Source organism: Akebia trifoliata, chromosome 5 (assembly GCF_017979445.1).
Source record: "Akebia trifoliata isolate Shusen 1 chromosome 5, ASM1797944v1, whole genome shotgun sequence".
Lineage (NCBI taxonomy): Eukaryota > Viridiplantae > Streptophyta > Magnoliopsida > Ranunculales > Lardizabalaceae > Akebia > Akebia trifoliata.
In genome coordinates, this window is record NC_141379.1 from 6,051,177 (window position 1) to 6,074,508 (window position 23,332).

The 23,332-nt window shown below is 34.2% G+C and overlaps 2 protein-coding genes across 2 annotated transcripts; both read right to left on the reverse strand.

Moving 5' to 3' along the window:
* Positions 1-1,202: 1,202 nt before the first annotated feature.
* Positions 1,203-6,259, reverse strand: LOC147401253 (protein RKD3-like). Its single transcript, XM_086442458.1, has 4 exons — positions 3,272-6,259; positions 3,009-3,151; positions 2,552-2,910; positions 1,203-1,564 (listed from the first exon to the last, which is right to left on the reverse strand). Exons 1-4 carry the CDS (start codon positions 3,370-3,372, stop codon positions 1,334-1,336), a joined length of 834 nt encoding a protein of 277 aa, XP_086298584.1. The 5' UTR covers positions 3,373-6,259; the 3' UTR covers positions 1,203-1,333.
* Positions 6,260-6,404: 145 nt separating this feature from the next.
* On the reverse strand, positions 6,405-18,890 carry LOC147401254 (DCL-like protein). Its single transcript, XM_086442459.1, has 2 exons — positions 18,362-18,890; positions 6,405-6,899 (listed from the first exon to the last, which is right to left on the reverse strand). Exons 1-2 carry the CDS (start codon positions 18,809-18,811, stop codon positions 6,558-6,560), a joined length of 792 nt encoding a protein of 263 aa, XP_086298585.1. The 5' UTR covers positions 18,812-18,890; the 3' UTR covers positions 6,405-6,557.
* Positions 18,891-23,332: the final 4,442 nt, after the last annotated feature.

Here is a 23,332-nt window from a genome sequence, read left to right on the forward strand (position 1 = left end):
AGCCACTCTCTCTACTCATGCGTAAGCATAGAAAAGTCACTCATAACTACCAAAGGGCTGGGCCGATCCTATTCGGTTCATAAATTCTAACCCAAGCCCGACCCATTTAATTGTTGATTTGGGCCTGGCCTGGTCAATAATCAGTCAAACACCCGATCATATTATGAGCTCCCACAAAAGATATTTGAAAAAATTATTATTTTTTCTATTTGAATTTAAATTTGAGAGTTCAATGACCATCCATTTTCAAAGTCAAGATCTAACTCAGAAAAAAGTTTTTTTTTTTTTTTTCAAAACCAATCTAGGTAACGAAATCTAAAGGTTTGAGTGTCATTTGGACCTATGTGGCAGTCTACATGGCCCAATTGAGGACCTCCGTCACGCTCTACATTGTCCTATGATCCATGAGGCCTTTACATATATATGGCATGAGGATCTCGGTCTAGACTCTATAGGATCCTGCGATCCATCTCATTAGAAGACTGGCAGTCTAGGGGTTGTGGAATTTCACTTCAATCCTCATGTAGGGACGGGTGGAGTTTTCAGATCTTTATCGAAGTCGAAAATTGTCTATAAAGCCGTCAAGTGTTGAAATAAACAAAATTTTGGAAGGAAACACTATTGTATTAAAATAAATATATTTCTATATGTTTACTTAAATAGGGAATACTATATTATTTTATAAAAAGATGCTAAAAGGGCATTTTAGGTATCAAAATATTAAATTTTAATGTTTTGATAAAATAACGTAGTTCTGAAAATGTATATCACCATTTTCTAAATTAAGATGAGTAACGCATCGTTTTGGTAATTTTCAATTTTCACGTACCGTTTTTGTAATTTGCTCAAAAAAAGAAAAAAACAACAACAACAAATTAGGGAAGTTGTCAATACATATAACATCCTACCATTAGTCAATCCGAGATTTTGTAAATCCCAGATTTACATTTTTGTGAGCAAAAAAAATTCTTCTTTAACCCAATTAGCACTTTCAACTGTTGTTTTCACTAAAAAATAACTCATTGTCAAGCTTTTCAAATTCTAGAGTGGTGGTAAATTAATTCTAATCTCTTCAACCTTAAGCACATAATTCAGATTTCTTGTTCACTTGATCCCACTACGAGGAAAAAGGGGTAAATTTGACACGAATCTTTTAGACACTACATGAAAAAGGGTTAAATTCAAAGGACCTTGGCCTAGAATTTACCACTTTTTCACATAGTGTCCAACCATGGTATTTGCCTAAAACACTTGTTTTGTTGGGTAAATCGTCTAGGGATACTCACAAAAAATACACATAAGGGTTGAAACACAAAATTATTACATAGCTTTACTATAAGTTTCCATACATGTACGAGCTGTTAGGGGAAGACTGCCACTCCAACATCCCCTTAAGCTTTCTTTTCTTGTAATTAGCCTTAAAACAAGCTTGTCTAAGCTTCTTTGTTTTCTCCTCCAGTTGAATTTCTGGCATCTCCTCCATCAATTTCCTTTGTTCCTCCAATAACTCTACAGCGTTTCTTATCTTTGAATCACTGGTTTCTCCTTCCTCTCTCTCCATCTCCTACAAAAACCATTTCTCATGTTACATCTAAACAATAATAAGGCTACTAATATTAAGCTATTAATATATTAAATTAGAGAAGAGAGGGAAGAGTTTGATCTTGAAAACAATATAAAATTGTAGAGTACCTTGAGAAAATAAGATTCCAAGGGGGCGTTTGTTTCGGATTATTAAATTCAAGTTTTGATTGACGTAATCAGACTATGAAAACAGATTTCTTTCCGAGCACTGATGATATGACAGACTTTTGGTGGACGGAGTTGAAGCACGTTGACGTGAAAGCACATAACTTAATATTAAAAGAAAAAAATTCTCTCTTGCCCGTTCTTTGCCCACATGTATTTTTTTTAGATTTCAAATCTTAAAAAGGATCGTTAGGCCCACATTGATGATCACATTGACAATCCAACAACAAAGACATCTAGATTTCATGACAATATTCATATTCAAAAAAAAAAAATTTAATAATTTTTTTTCAAGCTAGATCCATAATGTTTAAAACAAACACATCTACCAAGCACCTGAATTTAAAAATAAAATTCAACAGTGAAAAAAAACTGTTTTTTTTTTTTTTTTTTCAAATTCATATAATTTTATGCTCAATAACCCCATTTCATCGGATCATGATTTTGAATGTTACAAGGTGATCAGATCTTAAAAGTTTCTTTTTTTCACTATGGACGGGAGAGAGTAACTTTTTTTTTTTTTTAATAAGTTATGTGCTTTCACGTCAACATAGGTCAAGTCCATCCACTAGAAGTCCATCAAATTATGAGCACTCTTTCTAGAATCCATTTTCATTTGGTTATAGTATATATTTCTATTTTCTACCATCATGAGAGTAAATATTATATAGCATCACCTAATTAATACAAAAGAAGAAAAAAAAAACAGAATAATGGTTCTAATTATGGGAGAATCTCTTTCATAATTCGAACAAAACGAAATTTTGGATTCTAGAATCGAGTTGTGGGGGAGAATAAATACCTGAACATTCTTGATTAGGGTTTGCAAGCTTGTTAACTTTCTATGAGGCCATCTAGGGATACCCAACTCCCTACACCTCTTCTTCAACAATGTTAAACCCACGTTGAGCTCTTTAGCAGCTTGTGTAATGGGCATGTAAAAATAGTGAGAGATTGTTTGACGAGATAACTCATTGGAATTAATAATCTTTCCTTCTCTACATCTCTTCACAGCTTTCTTCTCTTTAATAATTTCCTCACCACCACAAGTACTACCATCTCCATTGTTATACGAGACAATCTGTTTCTCTTCTTCAAACTTAATCCCCATTTCATCCAAAACTCCAAATTCATTTCCCCACCCATTGTAGAAATCATCCCCTATAAAACAAAAAGAAAGAGAGAAATTAAACCCAATTTAGAAAATATAATAGAAACTACTCTAATTCTCAAAATTTAAGTAGAATATAGATGATCACCTTGGAGTGTATTTTGGATTGGTTTAATCTCAATTTGTGAATTAAAAGGATCAGTTGATGACAAACTTTCCATCAAGGGCATGGCTTCCAATATGCTCTCTTGTATGGGAAGTTCCCATTGGCAATTAAAACTAGAATACCCACTTCAAATAAATCAAAAAGAGAAAGTTATATTTTAGTTTGGATTTATATTCTAATATATGGATTAAGAGAGTACTTCGCAAATATTTAGAGAGAGAAAGAGAGAGAGAGATTCAACTTACCTGAAATCAAGAGGATGTAATTGGTTTGAAAAGAGAAATGGGTCTTCTTCAAGAACTACCATTTCATACCCAGAGTAGTTTTGGAGTGACTTATTTTCCATGTTTATGTTTAAGTCTGTAAAGATGAGAGAGAGAGAGAAAGAGAGATTCTTATCTAATATATGTGTTTGCTAGGTGTTTAAATATAATGGGGAATTGGAGAGAATCCAAATTCAGAGGAGGAGACATTAAATGGAGGGGAGGCAGATGAATGTATCTATAACTAGGAGATCGTGCGCCGACGCATGGATAAAACGGCCATGCATGGATTGATTTATTAGGGTGTGCGAGAGTTACAAGATAATTAGAGAGAGAATTTTGTGGAATTTAATGATGGGGAGAGTGGATTAACTTGAAACATCCAACCCCATATCATCTCTTTCACAATGAGTACTTAGTATTTATTAAGATGTTAATAAGATGTTAATGAGGATTAATCACCATTAATTAACACATAACATTAGAGCCCATGATGTCTTATAGTCGATCTATGATGATCAAAATGATCCCTGCAATCGGTATAGAATATTAACAATGGGTCCCCTTTATGCCATCTCGACCACCCATTTGAATCATTGACATATGAATAGAATAATGATTTTCTAACCAGAAAGTATTCCCTCAGTCAATGCTCAGATGACATGACGTGGCATGGACATGAAATCATAGATCTTTTTCCTTGGGATACACAACTACACGTCTTTTATGGAGAGTGTAATTGTATTTTTCAAGAAAAAGATCTATGGTTCCGCGTCCATGCCATGTCAACTGATTATTGACCGAGTGAAGACTTTCTAGTTAGAAAATCAGCACTCATATGAATACTATAGTGGACTAACATATAAAAATGAGTCGTGATGAATGCACACGGTTTTGGTACGTGGTTAACATGGCAAGGACAAAGAATCATAGATCTTTTTTATCACGACACACAGGAAAAAGATGTGTGGTTCTATGCCCTTGCCACATCAGTCGCGTGTTCAACCGCGTACCAAAACTGCATGCATTCATCATTATTCATAAAAGTAAAAAAAAAAAAAAAATGAGCAACATATTTCTTCATTTTAAAGGGATTATTTTTAATTTACAACATTAATCAAAGGGTTTTTTGAAGATTACATATAATAATATAAAAAAATATTTGTGGAATTTTGAAAATCACCCAAAGTGATTATAAGATGGTGGGAGTACAATTATCTTGGTTTTTTACAACAATGACTCATTATATTAAGTTTAAATGTAATGGTCAGGGCATTTGAGAGATGAGTGGTTTTTTTTTTTAGCTGATGACAGGACTACCTCAATTCAACATGTGGCTAAAAAGACAATGAAATACATAACAAATTTCTCTGTGCCAACAATGGAAAAAAGGAAATTTCTAAATCGCATCACCAGGTGACTTTCAAAAACATGATCCAATGCCATGGGTTTGTAGAAGACGAAATTCTATGAAAATTGATAAATTTGGGGGTTCAACTCAAAATCAATTGACAATGCACTTATAAGGAGAGAGAGAAGGTAATGAGTGTCTAATGTGGGATTAAACCCAACACACCCCTCTATGTGTTGGTCATATTGGGTCAAAGCACGTGGAGATATGAATTGAGTGACATAGAGGAGAGAAAGGTCCGCTCAGATGCCATTAAAAGTTTGGGGGTCCAATTCTAAACCAATTTGAAATGGTCCAGAAATTCATAAGGAGGGAGACAAAATTATGAGTGTCCAATACGGACAAAACTCAACACAGCCTCGCACGTGTGGGCCGGACTGCGCTGGAGTACATGGAGATATGAATTGAGTGACATGGAAGAGAGAAAAGCCCACTTTAATACCATGATGAGTTTAGGAGTCCAACTCAAAATCAATTGGCAATAAAAGAAGAGAGGCGAGGTAAAATGGGAGACTAAACTCAACAAAATTAAAAAAGAAAAAAAAATAAATTATTTTTCGAATCTGAGTTTCATGAAACCAGGAAGGCTATGGTGTTAGATTGTCCATGTGGGCCCATCGTCCCTTTCTAAGATCTGAAATCTTGAAGGAGAGAAATTTTCTCTTTACCGAATTTGTCCTTGCACCTGCATTGATGCTGTGAGAAAAAAAAATAAAAAAAAAATCATTCTTTGTGAAATTCAAATGTTGGTGTCGATTAAACCACGATTCCTAACAGCACAAGAACAGTTTCAAACGTGGCGCGAATGACATAAGCAACAGAGAGAAAATTTCTCTATCCGGCCCGCACATTCTCTGCCACAAATATTAATTTTAAGATTCCAAATCTTAAAAAAATTGTAGGCCACATGAATTACCACTTTGGAAATCTAACACCACAGCCTTTTAGATTCATGAAAAATCTTATATAAAAATTAAAAAATTAAAAAACAAAAGTTTTTTCAAACTTTGATCATAGGTGTAGAAAATGAAGGGTTATTGAATAGTTAAATTTAAAATTAAAATTCAACGATGAAAAATAATTTTTTTTATTAAGTTCATATAATTTCATCCTCTATAACCTTGTGACATCATCAGATCATGTTTTTTAATATTTTAAGGTAATGGGATAAAAAAAAAAATTTCCACATGGTAGGAAAGAAATGTTTTCTCATACTGCTTTGTCATTTCCGCCACATGGCAAGAGTATATTTACTGAATTACGTAATTATTTTTAATAATTATATACACTTGATTTTAGGTATTTTGAACAACATAAAATGAGTATAAAACATGGAAATTAGTTTTCCTGTGGGACAAGGCAATTTGAGGTAAAGTTATCTCACACAAAACGTGGTAAATACTTATTATTTGATTAATTCGTAACGCACATCATCTTCAATTGAAGTGTCTTGCAAAATTTAACCATATTTTCATTGCAAATTGAGTAGTGGGGAGAGGCTTCATATATCATATTTAAGTGCAATAAAGGCTGACAAACACATTTGACTGTAAACCAATTGATGCTTATTTGAAAAACATTCATGACTATATACGATCGTGAAGGGCCAAGCTTGGATCAGAACACGATTGGGGGTCCGAGCAATATTCGATTAGTCCAGGTCTGATCCACCAATCAGGTTCATTGATCAAAAGGGCACAACAATAAATCAAAGTGTTGGATCCCACAATAAAAATGATCAACCTGTCAAAATTTGTTTATAACAAACACAATCAAATTATTCCAACTTAAGAATTACTATAAATAAGTTCAGCTCCAAACCTTTTCAAGCCATTCTCAAAAACTCCGCTTTGATCCTTACTTTCTAGACCAGCCACCTCTTCCACGTCCATGCCCACCTCTTTTTCCACCCCCACCACCACCTCTTCCTCCACGGCCCCCACCTCTTCCCCCACGGCCTCCCAAAGCCTTGTTAGCATCTGACTTTACTTTCATTTCTTCAGGCAAGGGGAGTATGTGATCAACACACTTCCTGAAGCTGAAATCATCAACAGATTCGTCTTGCCTTATGAGAAAGAAGCACCGGCTTTTCCACATTGGATGGTTTCGAACTTGGATCGACTGGATCCCTCCCCCAAGTTTCTTATCTGGCTCCATGCTTCCCTTCTTCAACAAGTCCAGCAACACCATGTACTCATACTGCAGAGTTATAATAACATGAGCATCAATTAAGCCATCAACAACGGCATAATACAATAAATAACTAGGAAGCTACTTAAAATGCAAAGAAATTAAATTTGTCCTCGATAAGTAAACTCAAAAATAAAAGATGAATGTGGCGAGGTGTATTGAATATGTGACCAACACTTGCACCATTCGGCTTGAATAGTTGTCGTCAATTAGAATAGACTGTTTTATTAATTTTTTACCCAAAAAAATTTGTACAGGTTGTACAACTAAATATGAGAATATCCAATTTTATGGACTATCCCAAAGAAAAGATATAAAAAAAACTAATCATTATGATTTTGGTATTGGTCTGTAAAAGTATAATTAAAATAAAAAAGGAAATAAATAATCATGGTAACAACAACAAAAACTAATAATATGACTAAACATAAACTTGTAATTGAAGCCACCTGCAACAAAGCATGGAGTTTTGAGCAATCTCTGTGGGGTTTTTCACGACGGACTGCATTTTGTTCTATTCATGTTCCAACTCATATTCTTGATGGAACATGAATAGAACCCAAAAAAAAAAAAAAAACTCATAATCTTGTTGTAGGGTCCACATCATAGCAAGCCAAGGGAGAGAAGTGCACCACTGGTCATCAAAAGAAATGGGGTTGCAATTTCCTGTTGTTTCTTTTGTTCACGTTTCCCCATTCACAGATGAGATTTTTTTGCTTTTTTCCAAACAAGTGAGCAATCGTTTTGCTTTTCGAAAGCTTCCTAGAGCAAAAAAAAAAATAGTACAATATTCTTCTATGTTGTCCTCATTTTTATTAACAGTGTGAATAGTCATCATCATCATCCACACCATACTCCAATTAAAAGGGTCAGTACTGTGAATCCTATTTCACCAGTTACTCTTATCATCAGCCATATCTTTGGTAAAGGAATGTTCCTCCACTGCATCTTTTCTTACCAACTCTATCCATATCACTTTCAGTCTTCCTCGTTATTTTAAAGCCTTCTAGTAGACATACAAAGCTTTCAATAAGTTGAATATGTTCTTATGCTTACTTTAAAATTTAGGATAGTCCAAATGAATCATGTTCCTTAATTCATTTACGTCAAAATTCACGACTTTTATTAATTAGAAAGCTCACATCTGCTCTCACTACCTCAATCCATATCCTTTTTGTCTTCGTCACTGTGGGAGCAGCAAAATTCCATATTTATTAGAGCAGACCACGTGGAACCTCAACACACGTAATATGATATACCCGTAGTTAACCAAAGACCCAAATCACCCTTATTATCATCGAGATTTGTAACTAGAAGACTCAATCAGATCCCAAGTCCAAGACAATCTACCACCCGGTCCTGAGAATGAAGATGATCAGTATCTAGATCTCGAATCTCCTAATGCCAAGACTATAAGATGATACCTAGAGCCAGCATAACCATAAATGTGATGCGATTCTCGAGGAAGATGGGATCAATGACATGATAGTTTACCAACCAAAGTATTTTCGACTTGACGACCAACCAACTAAAGATATTTGATTTGATTATTTTTACCTACCCGATGTATTATAAATAAAAACTTGATCTCATTTATGGTTAGGAAGATCTTTTCGACATAAGGAATGAAGATTTTTCATTGCATATAATCAAAAGAAATATAATAAATCAGTTCCAAGTGTTAGATGTGGATCTTATGGCAGTAAACTTTGGGGTGTCATGCGGGTGTTCTTACTACCTCTTACCTAGGCTTACTCTTGAGAGCTCCTTACAAGAACAAAAGTTTTTGGGAATCAGTGTTAGAAAAAATTTTCAAAAGGTTGAGTACGTGACAAACGAACTATCTTTCGAAGGGTGGTAAGCCAACTTCGATCATGAGTGTGTTATCCAGCATTTTAGTGTATTATCTTTCCTTGTTCACAATTCCGAGAAGCGTGGAGCTTAGGTTGGACAAGATGTTCTGAGATTTTGTGGCATGACAAGGTAGGGAAGAGCAAACTTCATTTGGTGAGTTGGAGGAACGTGTGCTATATCAAAAAAATTGGGGGGTCTAAGTTACAGAAATATTGGGAGTATGAATGGGGCGTTGCTTGGTAAGAGGCTTTGGAGGTTTGGTGTGGAACAAGATGGATTGTGGCAGAAGGAGATTGCGACAAAATTTGTGGAGGATCCATTATGTTGGGAGAGCGGTGTTGGTTATAGTCCGTACGGTTGTGGGGTGTGGAAGGGTATTCTGAAGATTCTTCCTCAATTCAACAAAAGGGTCACTTTTAAGGTGAGGAGGGGGGACAGAGTTAGATTTTGGGAGGATATTTGGTGTGGGGGAAGCTGTTTGATGGAGAGAATTCTTGTTCTGTATTCGCTCTCTGCGAAAAAAAATCTCCCTATTGCAAGTTTTCAAGTGTGAGAGAATAGGGCTATAAGGTGAGACTTCAATCTTAGGAGGATGTTGAATAATTGGGAGTTGACGGAGGTTACTGAGTTGATGGACTCCCTGGATAGTGTGTCAGGAGATGTCCAGGTGGATGATGTGAGATTGTGGACTCCCAATGAAAAAGAGTTATTCTCAATTAAGGAATTCTATAAAGATTTAACTAGCAGCGGAGATGTGTCTTTCCCTCATATAGCAGTTTGAGATCCTAGGGTGTCATCCAAGGTGGCCTTCTTCGTTTAGTCGACTGTTTGGGAGAGAATTCAAAACGCAAGATCTTCTTGGGAGAAGGGGGGGTTCTATGGTCCCAATGACTTGTATGTGTTCGTCAAGTGAGGAGTCTGCTAATCACTTGTTCATTGTAAGGTGGCAAGGGTGGTGTGAGACCACATTTTTTTTCTTTGTTTGGGGTGGATTGTTGTGCTCCAGGTACTATTAGAGGAATCTTTGGAGAATGGCTTCAGTTGGTAATGAGCTTTCGTCATGCAAAAAAGCTAATTTGGAGCTTAAACGCCTTTTGTGGCCCTTTGAGGCATTTGGTTAGAAAGATATGGTAGAACTTTTCGAGGAAAGACTAAGGTGTCTAACGAGTTGATTAGATCTATTCTCGGGCTTCTATTCTTTTGGTGCAAAATTTTTAAAGAGTTTAGAGTGGTGGTCAAGGATTTCTTGTCTCGGTAAGAGGTTATTTGTAGCATTGTAATTCTATAGCGGTCGTTGTTCGTTGTTTTTTTTCGTTGCTTTTTGTTGGTTTCTTTTGGACGGGTCATCTCGACCTCCCCCTTTGTTTTTTATTTTTTATTTGTCTAATCAATCAACATAAATAAATAAATCAATTCCATGAGTCCGAGGAGCAGTCTTCAATATCAGGACAAACCCCCTAAAAATTTAACATTATTATCATTCTCAATTTTCTTAATATTTCAATTTATATATTCGTTTTAATTTCAAATTTTCATGTTGAAACCCTCAACAATTGTGCTCTTCTATGACCTTCCACTTGCACTTTCCTAAATGAGAATTTTAAACATAACCAAACCATGTAAATCGATTTAATTTATCACCTACTGGGGCACTCCCACATTTTGATGAATGCATTCACTTGTAATTCAATCTTTTTTAGTCTTTCCACCCATCTATCTTTAGCATCCAAATATGCTAAACCTATGAACACACTATTGTCTGATTATCATCTTCTAAACCATAACTAATTCTATTGTCATTCCATAACATTTCCTTGTAGTTTGGTCAAGATTTGTTTGTCACATAATACTCCAAAACACTCATCTACTTTAACGATCTAGCTATAACTTTATGAACGACATCTACTTCAATCTCTCAATCTTTATGGGCATTTCCTAGTCATCTTTACCATGCCTTTCTCTACATGTCATTTCTAAAGTTGTTTTTCACATACTTCGTGTCAAGGATTCAACTTGAATATTTAAACTTTATACAAATAAATATAAATCAAAATATCAAGAAAATAGAAAGAACGACAAAAGCATCACCAATTTTTTATGAGATTCGTTGCAGAATTGCAAACTATATCCTCAGGCTAGTGGAATCAATTTACTATCTTTTTTTTTTTTTTACTACTTACAAAACACCCCCCCCCCCCCCCCCCCAAAAAAAAAAAAAAAAAAAAAATTCCATGTGAAACAAGTCTTTACATGAGATTAAATCCATATTTATAATACATTGAGTAGGTAGGGGTAGGAAAACGAAACAAATCAAATCAAACATTTCTTTAGTTGATGGGGGATCGAGTTAAAGGTATTTAATTGGTAAGTTGTCACTTTGCTTGTTCATGTCACTGGTCTCGTCTTCCTCGAGAATTGTATTACACTTGGAGTTGTTTCAACTTCAGATAATTTCAGCTCTACTTGAGCAATAGTCAGAGTCGAGAGTGAATAGTATTTTGATTGCAGATTGAACGCTTACGGAATCGGAAAGGACAAACATCTTTCAATATTGGGGTTGTGGAAAATTGGGTTATTAATCGTCTTCAACCTTGGGATTGATAATTAATTCCCTAGGACTCATGCCTAGATTTAGCTTGTAAATATGAGCCATCTAATCTTATGAATCTCAAGGATAATAAAGCCAACTCGAATATTTGATTAGATCGAGTTGCATATATCGAGGTCTCATGTGTCTAATCTAAATTATACAAAATTTTGTTGTTCCCACATTTATCTTACCCCTACTTTCCTAAAATCCTTAGACTCCAAACAACTCTACAAAGCTTTAGTTTTGTTGACTCTAGTCTCATCTATTAATATTACACCATCTACAAACAACATAAACCAAGAGACCAACTCTTGAATATGAGCAATCACTTCATCTATAAATACACACAGAAAAATGGAGTAAAAAATGCTCCCTGGTGTAAATCAATTGTAACTAACAACTCATTTTTCTCTTGCTAGTCAGAACTCGCATACATGTCCTCAAAACATAATTACTTGGGACTCCTTTCATTGTCAGCACCAACTATAGACATTTTCTCAAATGATTTCTCTAAGTAAAAAAAATCATGTGGAGATGCTTCCTCTTTCCTCTAAACCTTTTCATCTTTATGTAAGTAAAAACAATTGCCTAGATGCTTGAGCTTATTGGCATAAAACCAAATTGGTTTTATGACAAGTTTGTGGTTGTTTTAATGTCTATTACATCATCTGTTCCATAATTTCTAAAGGGGATATCAATTTCATAATGTGACTCATATGTTTGATGCCCTAATATTTTTGTGCAACTCTGTCTCATTTGTTCTTATATAGATACTATAATATTTTTCTCCATTCATTGAGTGTGATTTTAGTTTTCAAAATATTATGAATAACTTCATGACAAAGGCAATCCAATGCTTCCCATTCATTGCCATACTTACATCAAAATACCATATGATCCTAAAGACCTACCTGTCTTTAGCTCGCTAGAGTTTTTATCACCTATAATACCTGATGCTACAAAAATATGGGTCCTCATTAATTGTACGTGCCTTCTAGTCCTAAGCCTCCAGTGTAGTCTTCATTTAATAATTTATGGGAATAATCATTCAAATTTCCTGAATCACAATTATCTTTTACCAAGACTTGCCACCATATGATCCTAAAGACCTACTTGTCTTTAGCTTTGCTACAGTTGTTATCACTTATAATACCCAAAAGCTACAAAAATATGAGCCCTCATTAATTGTATGTGTCTTCTAGTCCTAAGCCTCCAGAGTAATCTTCATTTAATAATTTACAGAAATAACCGCTCATATTTCCTTAATCACTACATCTTTTACCAAGATTAACCCTTCATGCATATAACATTATCGACGTCTTCAATTTTCCTTTTTCAAATTCACCAAATTATAGACATATTCTTGCATTCTAGTCTCCAACATATCACATATGCCTTATGTCTAGTTTCACTTACCACTCTCTCTTACTATTCCTCAAAAATCAATTGAAGAATTGAAATCCTAAATTCCATTAAAAAACACAGCCAAGGAACCAAAAGGAGAAGACTTCTTGTCATTAGCATTCCATTCTATTAATAAATTCACTTTAATTCAATTCTGTGCCAAAGTAGATTTTTCTTCGTTTGTGTATGAGTTTTAATAATTTACACTTTCAAACTATATACCAACAAAATTTTAAAATTGTAGTAGCTAGATTCCATGTTGAGAATATGCTAATAAAGGCTAATATAGAAGAATAGAATTGCTAGTATCAACTCTCAAAGAAAGATGAATGAGTAGGCATCAACATAGTGTTTTAAAATGCTAAGATGCAATTGAGGCAATTCACTAGTAAAATCCTTGAGGCATATGCCATGGAAGCATGCACTTATTAAATAGATAAATACTTAAACATTAAAATAAATATAAATAAATAGTAAAAGAGAAAAGTCAGAAAAACTCAAATAAAAAAGGAACAAATTATAAAAATTCATGGTTTTACATTCCAAAGTCAAATAAAAATTTGGGGAAATTATTAAAAAAATACAAAAAATAAAATATTTAAAAAAAAAAACCCAAATTTGTCGAATTTACATCTGAAAACCTAGTTCGGCCCTTAAAACGGCCGAACTTTTCTCTTTCCTCCATTTTATCTCTCCTCGAATATTTTTATTTTAAAAAATGAAAGTTTCGACCCTTCAAGGTCCGAAACTCTCTCCTCCGTATTCTCTCTTCCAACATTTAAAAAACAATTAAAAATAGGAGAGAGAAAATTTCGACCCTTAAAGGGCCGAAATTTTCTCTCTCCTCCACTCTCTCTCATATTAAATTTAAATATTAAAGAATTCAAGATCGTGATTGTGATCCGTATTGTAAGACAATCGTGATTGTGATCCGTATTGTAAGACAATCGTGATCGTAATCGTAATCGTGATCGTGATCGGGATCATAGTTAGTAAATTCACGATTGATTCACAAATTAGACGTAATATTACTCTTCCCGATCGAACTGCCGTTGGATTCAAATTAATTCGCGAATCTTTGAATCCCAACAACTAAATCACGATTTGTACGTATATTCCGTAATATTTTATTAAAATATGTCGTATTTCCCTATTCTCACTTCAAAACTCAAGACTCAAGATAAGGGGAAAAAAAAAACCTAAGTTGAAAATCACCCCCACCGACCACCGTGGCCGTCCGTCGTCCAGTGAAATTTTCGTCTACTTCACATTAATAACTTTTTAGAAATGATAAGAAATTTTTTTTTTTTTAATTTAATTAGGTCATGGGACATGATGATTTGGCATTAATTAGTAGATCATGTTTTATGCTTTTCATTTACATTGATTATTAGATGGATTAAAACTAAATCTTTAATTGCGAATATATATTTTATTAGATGAATATGATTGTGGATATTTTTAATTTAAATATTGATAATTTGATTAGTAGATTAGAATTGTTAGGTCATATATATATATATATATATATATATATATATATATATATCCTAATTTTTTAAAGTTTTAAAAATTATTGGATTCAAATCATTCTCGAACTATTTCTGCATCGTATTTTTACCGTCCTGCGTTTTTTCGCCGAATTTTAGAGCGAACCAATGCATCACGATCACGATCTTGAATTCTTTAATATTTGAGGAGATTTGAATTCTTTAATATTTGAAGAGAGAGTGTGTGGAGGAGAGAGAAAATCTCGACCCTTCAAGGGCCGAAACTTTCATTTTTTTTAATAAAAATATTCGAAGAGAGATAAAATGGAGGAAAGAGACAAGTTTAGCCGTTTAAGGGCCGAACTAGGTTCCCAGATGTAAATTCAACAAATTTGGATTTTTTTTTTAGAAAATATTTTATTTTTTGGGTTTTTTTTAATAATTTCCCCTAAAAATTTCAAACTTATTAAAATAAAATTAGAAGTTCATACATGCCAACTTTCCAAGTTCTAATCCCTCAAACAAAACACTTGGATTGCAACCACCACTCTAAAAAAGGATAACAACACTAATACTAGAAGAAATGTAGGTTCGACATTGAGAGAAAAATAGAAATAGGGAAAAAACATAAGGTTTGGGAAAAAACAAAAGATGCCATATATTTAACAAGGCGAAGACTATTATGCAATATTACTAAAACTTCAAAGAAAATAAAGAGGAATACATAGTCAAAAGGAGCCAAAAAGGCATTCCTGTCCCTTGAGGCATAAACTTTTTTCAAACCCCTCTTTGAATAAACCATGAACATTTAGGGGGAGAAGACCTCAAAGAGTTCTATGAGAATCTCGCCCTAAAGCGAGCCTCAAGATTTAAATCCCCAATCTTTTTCTCAATTTTCAACACCACGTTGAATAAGTAATAAGCCTTAAGGGGAACGATGTCCAAACTGGTGCCGACATAGTTCTCCTGAACGATGTATACAACTCCAACCAAATGACATCAATCCTAATTTCCCATGAATCTAAATTGGACAAATTTAGTGTTAGGACATCAATACCACGTCAAGGAATTGTGTGGGCACTAAGACTTAATACCTTCCCTTTCATTTACTTGTGATGTAGTCCTTGAGAAGTTTGCCAAAAAATGTAGACAAGGCCTCATTTAAGACCAAGTAAGTTGGCAAAAAGGCAAGCTCAGTGATTTATCCCATTTGAAGTTCAACTACTTCAATGAATATTATATCATTCAATCCCCTGTTTTACATCAATAGATTTTTCTGGTCAGTCACACCACGCTAAATCCATGGCTCATGGAACATCTAGGAAGTTAATTGTGGAATAAGAATTAAAGCTCACTGAGAATTACTTTTGAAGGCAGAGCACATGCACACACACCAACACAAGCAATAAGTGAACCGTAGGACGTGAGTATATTTCTGCATAAAAAATTAATCCCAACCAAGTCATGCCTGAGCAACGAATTAGTCATTCTGAGATGGAGTGACCAGGAAGGAAATTCCGTAAAAGAACTCTTTACCACAGACCAAAAAAGGAGGGAAAGGTCAGTAAACAAAAAAGACTATTGTGACAACCACACAACTCGAGCCCTACATCACACGATTTCATACATTGAATATACACAGATCTAGTTGCTCCATCGTGGAAAACACTACATTGATCCTCAATCAGCACACGCAACCATCACCAACCATTGAGGTATTTGTAGAAAACCATTCACCATTGTTTGTCACTGTTGTCATCAACAAACCACCAATACTTTTAAACAATGTTATGCCCAACTCCTTCATTAAGAGGACATCTACACTTCAACAGCAGAGACCAAAAAACATTGAAGGAAAATAAGTAGAAGGTTATAATATGATCTATCGTATAAAATGATATGTTGTATAAGTATTTTTTATACAACCTACTCTTCTTTATTTTGATGTGCAATCTTTTCACATTGATTGTAGTGCATTAATCTCTCAATATTATAGACAGAAAACCCTTACAATTTTTTTTTACATTTACAAGTACTTTAGAAGGAAATGGGAACCAAGTAAATCTAATCCACATTTAGTATAGATTATGGGAGGTTTCCATTAATGAAGTAGAAGCAACAAAACAACTGATGACCCTTTCAAAAACATTTGAATCCTACAAAGCAATTTACTGACAACTTCCATTTGAGGCTCTAAAGTCCCCTCAAAGCCTTATTTCTAGAATGCATCCCTAGATAAAATTTGACCTTAATAATTTGGGAAACAGTATAAAAAAAACTCATTCTGATTTCTACTCCACGTGCAAGCTAACGAAGAGTAGGTTGAATACCAAACTCTTCATTCTAATCTAGCTTATTCAATGTATAGAACCTCTTTTAAACATTCGGAGATGTACTGATTTTTCCAAGTTCTGGAGCCCATCAATAGCTAGCAGACCAATGTCATTTCCAACAGAGATAGATTGATTTGGAAATTTCCTCCTTTTGCAATTTTGTTAGGTCTTTCAAGTGAGAGAAATAGAAGAGTGTCCAAAGGAAATGCAAAGGAGTTTAAGGACATTATCATAGACATCAAAGTTCACTTGTGTTATTGGAACAAATGTCCCAATGATTATAAAGGTTTGATTTTGAGGATTTTTTTTTTTCTATAAGATCTTATTTTATCAAAGATTCTTCCCTTTTCCCAATCATGGTACATCTCGTCAACCTTGCATCATCTCATATCCTTTTTTGGTTCTTCAATAAACTCATACACATCATAAACAAAAAAAAAGTCACCAAGGTTTTCAAATTGGCAACAAACAAGACTAGAAGATTGTAACATAAATTCAGAAATCAACATCCTTATCCAAAATTGTGGGTTAGCACAAGTTTCCAAGCCAACAAAGGGGAAAAAAAACTTCAGCTTATGAACTACAGAAAAAGGTAAATGAATGTTCCAATGTCAAATAACTAAAACAGGTGCAAGTTTTTCTTACCTAGACAACAAGGCAACTAATCATAGAAATGGGTGCATGCATGTCAATTCACTTTTTTAGGTTTTCATCCTCTTGAAAAGTGAAAAACTTCAGGATTTGAATCAAAAGAAATAGTGAAAATTGAATTATAGAAAAATCTATTCTAACTAGTATCTGGCATAAAAAATGTTATTGAATGCATGTAAATAGAGATATTGAGAACATGGTACAAAGTCATCAAACTATAAATAAGGAGATTTGACATCCATAAAAGTCTTTCCTCATAAATGGTTCGGGTAAAAATTTCTACTCTTCGGTTTCATCAAAATTATTATTTTATGAATTTAGTATGGATCTTTCACTCAATTGCTGAATTTGGTAAAAATATCAGATTGGCAGTCTGGTGAATACACCACTAAAAGCATGTACTTGCATTCTTGGAATTGGTACAAATACCATATTGTGAACAAATATTTGGACAATTTCTTCTCTGATAAGTAGATGTAAACAATTTCTTAGAAGATCTCAGTTGATCTGAGATCAAAAAAGTAATAATAATTAAGATCACATCTAGGGATCAAAATCCAAATCCACAATGGGTTACCATGGTAACCCAATAGATAGCAACATACACAATACACAAATATCAAAAAAGGAAATATAACACTAGTTATTAAAAAAAAGGAATATACTGAAATAACATTGAAATTGACATCGTTTGGGACATTGCTGACGTTGGTGTGTCTATAGAACCATAGATGTTTTTCATCCAGGTACGAGAAGCATCTATGGTTTTGTGCACACCAATGTCCCAAACAATGTCAAACTCTTAAAAAAAAAAAAAACAGAGGGGGGGAGGAAGTTTCCGTTCTTGGGAGATCATACTATTTAATTGCTTCAATAAAAGAATGATTAAACCCTCTCAAACCCAACACTGAAATTCAAGGTTTTAATATATGGATTAGGCCAAAGTTGCACACCCATCATCCCTTGTGCTCGTAATACAAAATAGAAATAAGTAATTTTCGCAAGTAAAGTCGAAAACTTGCTGATCAAAATCAGCTTCTACACAGATTTTGCTCACATTGTAATAAAATCAGTAATATGTTCTATAGCATTGGTACTCTCCATAATCAAAATAGATGAATTATCTGCAAATAAAGAGAAAAAAATTACCTTGTTCACATTGAGATTAGGAGGCCAATAATGAAGGAACTTGTGGAAGTAATCGAACATCTCAACAGACGAGCTGAAATTCTTCGGCCCCAGATTCACATGATCCGATTTCTTCTCCTCTTCTTCTGCTTCTTCCCCTTCTTTCGATTCTTCTTTTTCCTCACTTTGTTGTAGTTTCTCCTCGAACCGTTCTTCTTCGACTGATTTCTCGACCTTCTGTTTCTTCAAATCAACGCCGCTCTCAACATCTGTACCGCTCTCTTCCTCTTCCCTAGGCCTCTTTGCGTCGCCATTTTGTTCCGAGTTTTTGTCGACTATGTTGGTGTCTTTCTCTTCGGAAACGTTAGGGTTTTGATGAGTTTCTTCGGTTTCCATATCCACGTTGCCTTCCATGGCTGTTCGTTCTTCATCTACGATGGTTTGAGAGACCTCGGCAACTACTTCCGCCATGTCTAGGGTTTCTGGCACTCAAGCAAGAGAGGGAGAGTACAAAACCCTAGCTTGTAAACCCCTAACTAGAATTCTTTGAACTTAGGATTAGAAGTTAGGTAACTTAGCTCTTTATAGTAAGAGTCATTCTATTTGCACCCACCTTAATGCTCACTGCACCCACTTTCTTCAATGTATGACTCACTCAAACAGTGTTTTAAGAGGGTGCAGTGAGCACAAATTGTGGGTACAAATAGCCTGACCATCATGGTAACTCGGGCTGCAACTTCGGCGGACCAAACCCTAAACTAATGGGTTGAACCTGATCTTGGGTCAGGTCTGGGCATAGTTAGCTTAGGTTCAATCTTGGGTTCAAGCAACAACAACAAAAATGCCCAACTCAAATTGGGTTGGGATCACGCATAAGTAGGCAATTCGATTTGCCCAAACTTAATATGACTATAATTTAAAAAATATTTATTATATCTTAATTTCTTCTTTCACATTCAATTAGTATATATATTTTTGTTTCTCTATATATCAAAACTAATGTGCGACTCTTTTCATAAAATAAATAATTGTTTAGTTATTTATGCTTTTGTTTTTGTAGTCCTATTTTGTCATACAAGGTAAATGTTTGTTTTGTTGAAATTATGATTAACAATAAATGAATTAAGATGGTAATTTTAGATATGTAAATTTTGAAACACAATTTTAAATTTTTGGTTGTTTTACATTCCACTTATTTTGATATAAATCATTTTCATTGCTAAATTATCCAGTATTAATGGGGACTAAATTAACTCGACCAACCAGACTTGGATTGGGTTTGGGTTTGAGCATTTCAAGACCAAGGTCCGGTTGGGTATGGCCACAGTTTGGTGTTTGTCAACTTCACATTGGGCATGGGTTAATCCCCAACTTGCCCGAGTTGCAATGCTAATAGTAATTGTTAAATTGGAAAAACGAATTTCTTTGAGTCCAACTAGCCTTACTAATTTAGTAAGATTTCAATTCTTGCTAACAATCATTGACCTCACCTTTTGGTACCCCAAAACATGATCTAATTCCACCAAAAATTGGGAGATCCATGGATGTATTCGATAGCCATCCATTTTCAAAACCTTGGAAGCTCAATAAATAATAATAATAATAATTTTTTTTATTATTTGAGTTTTTACATGAAATCTAGAGGGATGCATTGTTGGATTGCCAATGTGGCATTCCATTTTAGCAAAACGACCCTCTTACAGGACTTAAAATAGCAATAACTATTCTCTTTTGTAGAAAAAAAAATATATCAATTGTTTGAGTACTGTTCCTATGATATTCATGTAAACCAATTTTAAATTATGATTATTGGAGAATTATTTTTTTTAAACAAACCAAGCCTAACTATGGTCATGGGTTTGAGCTTGGTTCAAACTGAATAGTTAGGGATTGGTTGGGCTTCAAACAACGAGGCCCATGCTTGGCATGACTTAATCCAATACCAAGTGGGCGCAAGGTGAGAATCAGGTTGGGCCAAGCTTTGGGCCAGGCCAGGTTGAGTCGGGTTGGAGCTATGCATGATTTTTATTTTTTAATTCTACACATGAGGGAAACAAATAGATAAATTTCTCAAAAAATGAGTTATACATGTTAGAACATTAGTTTATGTTTTTTTTTTTAAAGTAATGGGGGGTATTTAGCAGATCCCCAGCCGACAAAAGATGGTTATAATCTCACAGAGGATTTGCCCAAGGCATCCTCATTTATAATGGTAAGAAACTGAGTTAGGAACTCAAAATGAGACAAAGTTGAACTTCGAAATTATCTAAACCACAATGTCAGGAAGTCAACAACGTTGTTTGTTTCTCTATAGATGAACGAGAATCTAACCTCTTGAAAAGACCTCGAGACCTCCTTGATAGAGTTGATCATCCTCCTTGCATATTAAGGCATAATTGCTTGACCCGAGATAAATTGAACATCAAGCTTAGAATCAGAATCCACGCATAGCATGTTAACTTATAAGGAGATAGCCAACTTCAACCCTTCTTGGATAGCCCAAAGCTTATGCATTAGAACATTGTCTCCTATAATGCAACTAGCACGAGATGCTAGAGGAGACCTTGGATCATCCCTTACAATGGCCCCTTGGCCCCCATAGAGCCCTCTAAGAGATTCATTTGTATTAAAAGTGTGCCATTCTCAAGGAGGCTTTTTTCCACTGGCACCTAATACACTCCTCGTGGTAAAATATCACATTAATCATCCAAGAGTCAACAAATTGTCTAGAATAAGACATGTCTTCAACCTTTAACCTTAAGTAAGAGAATCTCATTCGAACATAATTAGTGATCAGTCCTTCAACCTGAGTAGCTAACAAGTATTCATTTTGGAAGATTCTTCGACATCTTTTTGTCCATGCATTATAAATAAATGCATAAAAGTTGCTTCTTTTAATCTCAAAGACTGGGTCATTACCTTTCCAATTTCTTGTAATTCACTCAATTTTAGAGTCCCTAATTTATGTTAATTTATATTAAGGTGTGTGGAGATGCACCAAATAATATTTGATGTTAATTAGGATTAGATCATGTAAGAGCTTCTCTAGCCATAACTTAAATTTGAGTAAAAGATTCATTTAATATGAAGAACTTTAGTTGCTAACTAAAAAAATATAAAGACAAGGTCAAATCTCCTTTTTTATTTTTTCCTGAGATCACATTGTTACATCTTAAAACATGATACAATCCCTTAGAGCTATAGAAGACCAAATTTTAAGAACTTAAGAGGGGGAGGGGGGGGGGGGGGTTGAATTTTAATTTTAATTATGACGGTTTGGTAGTCATCCATTTTCAACACCTTGGATGAAGTCAAATTTATTTATTTATTTATTTATTTTAATTTGAGTTTTTCCATAAAATCTAGAAGGCTTTGGTCTTGGAATGCTAATGTGGTAATCCATTTAGTCCCAAGATCCTTAGTAAGATTTGGAATCTTAATTGAAATATGACCATTGAAGATTTGAGTAAAATTTTGAATCTCCTTTATTTGAATCGAGGTTTGAGTCTCCTTTGATTTGGCATGGATTTGAATAAAACACTAGTGGAGCACCTATTTTATATTTTCACTTAAATTTTGAACGAGTATGGGATTGAGTAAGGACTGGTGATGCTCTAATTAGGTTACTTATATTGCATTGTATTAAAGTGTATGGAGATACACGAAATCATGTCAATATTATAGTTAAGAGGTGTAGTTCAGTTACGTAATTTTTATGTGCCCATCGTTTATTTATTATTGAAATTTAACTAGGGATCAAAATTTTATGATTTTTCACATCATCTTATCAAATTCTATTATGGTATTAGAGCAATTGATCATCTGATCAAACTAAGATTTTGTTGTCATACTGTGGATGGGCATACTACGATCTTCATCACCGTTGTTTTATTACTTTTATTATTTGATTGAAATCATCGACAACTAGATCTCTAGGTACTATTAGTGAATGAACCAAAACAAGAAAAGGTAGTGCTTCTTACATAGTACTTTCGTCAATACCACATCCCTCGTTGTTTTGCATCGTTGACATAACTTGGATATGTTGAGTTTAGTCCCACAACATACATTCATTGTCTTGTCTTTCCTTATAATCTCTTAGGCCTCACCACCCATTTTACTTTTTACTCTTAAAAAGTAATTTTTGATAAAAGTAAAATGTAATTTTAACGAACTTAACTCACTCAATTCTGCAAGTAAAAAAGGTTAATAAAAAGATGGGGAATATTGAAAGATGATAGCTAGAGTGGTCCTAGACCACAATAAAGTTACCCGAAAATGATGTAATTATGACCGTACGATCTTCAGTTGAGATGTTCAGATCAGGCCCATCACCTGAAGTCCTTTTCACATTTATAACAATCATCTCCTTCTACATTATTATATGAAAAAGAGGAAAAGAGATTAACAATTGACCACTAAAAAGAAAAATATCACAGCAGCCATTATCATACAGATAACGATTCATTTGAAGAGAGAGACTTTATTTGACTCACATCCTCTAATAAAACAGTCGTGCTGGGGTGACACAGGATTTACTGTGATTCTCACAATTTTGACGTGGAGATGCATGCATAATCATAGATGATTTTTTCTAGTATTATGAGAAAATACATCTATGATTATGTGCACATCCCACGTCAGACTTGTGAGAATCACAGTAAATATCATGTGTCATTCCAGCATTTTCCTTAATAAAATGGAATATATTAAAATTACGTCTCTAGAGTCATCCAATATTTAGAATATTTTGAAAATATGTAACAAAAAGTCTCTTCTAAAAAAAACCTGGACACTTTAGTACTCATTTGATCAAATATTAGACTAAAATGATTCTTTGAATTGAAAATGCCGTAATTACCCTTTCGATGATTTTTGAGATTTAAGGAAACGTATTTATTTGAGAATATTTGAAGTACTCATATGTTTTAAAACTAATGACAGCCCCCTTTACCTCTTATAGATCAATGAAAAAACAGATGTAAACAAATT

Bases quoted from the DNA above. Each gene is read 5' to 3' on its own strand.
- LOC147401253 (XM_086442458.1), bottom strand. From the start codon at position 3,372: ATGGAAAATAAGTCACTCCAAAACTACTCTGGGTATGAAATGGTAGTT. The intron at 3,152-3,271 runs GTAAGTTGAATC...ATTTATTTGAAG, and splicing joins TTACATCCTCTTGATTTCAG to TGGGTATTCTAGTTTTAATT. The intron at 2,911-3,008 runs GTGATCATCTAT...TTTGTTTTATAG, and splicing joins AATCCAAAATACACTCCAAG to GGGATGATTTCTACAATGGG.
- LOC147401254 (XM_086442459.1), bottom strand. From the start codon at position 18,811: ATGGCGGAAGTAGTTGCCGAGGTCTCTCAAACCATCGTAGATGAAGAA. The intron at 6,900-18,361 runs GTAATTTTTTTC...ATAACTCTGCAG, and splicing joins CTAATCTCAATGTGAACAAG to TATGAGTACATGGTGTTGCT.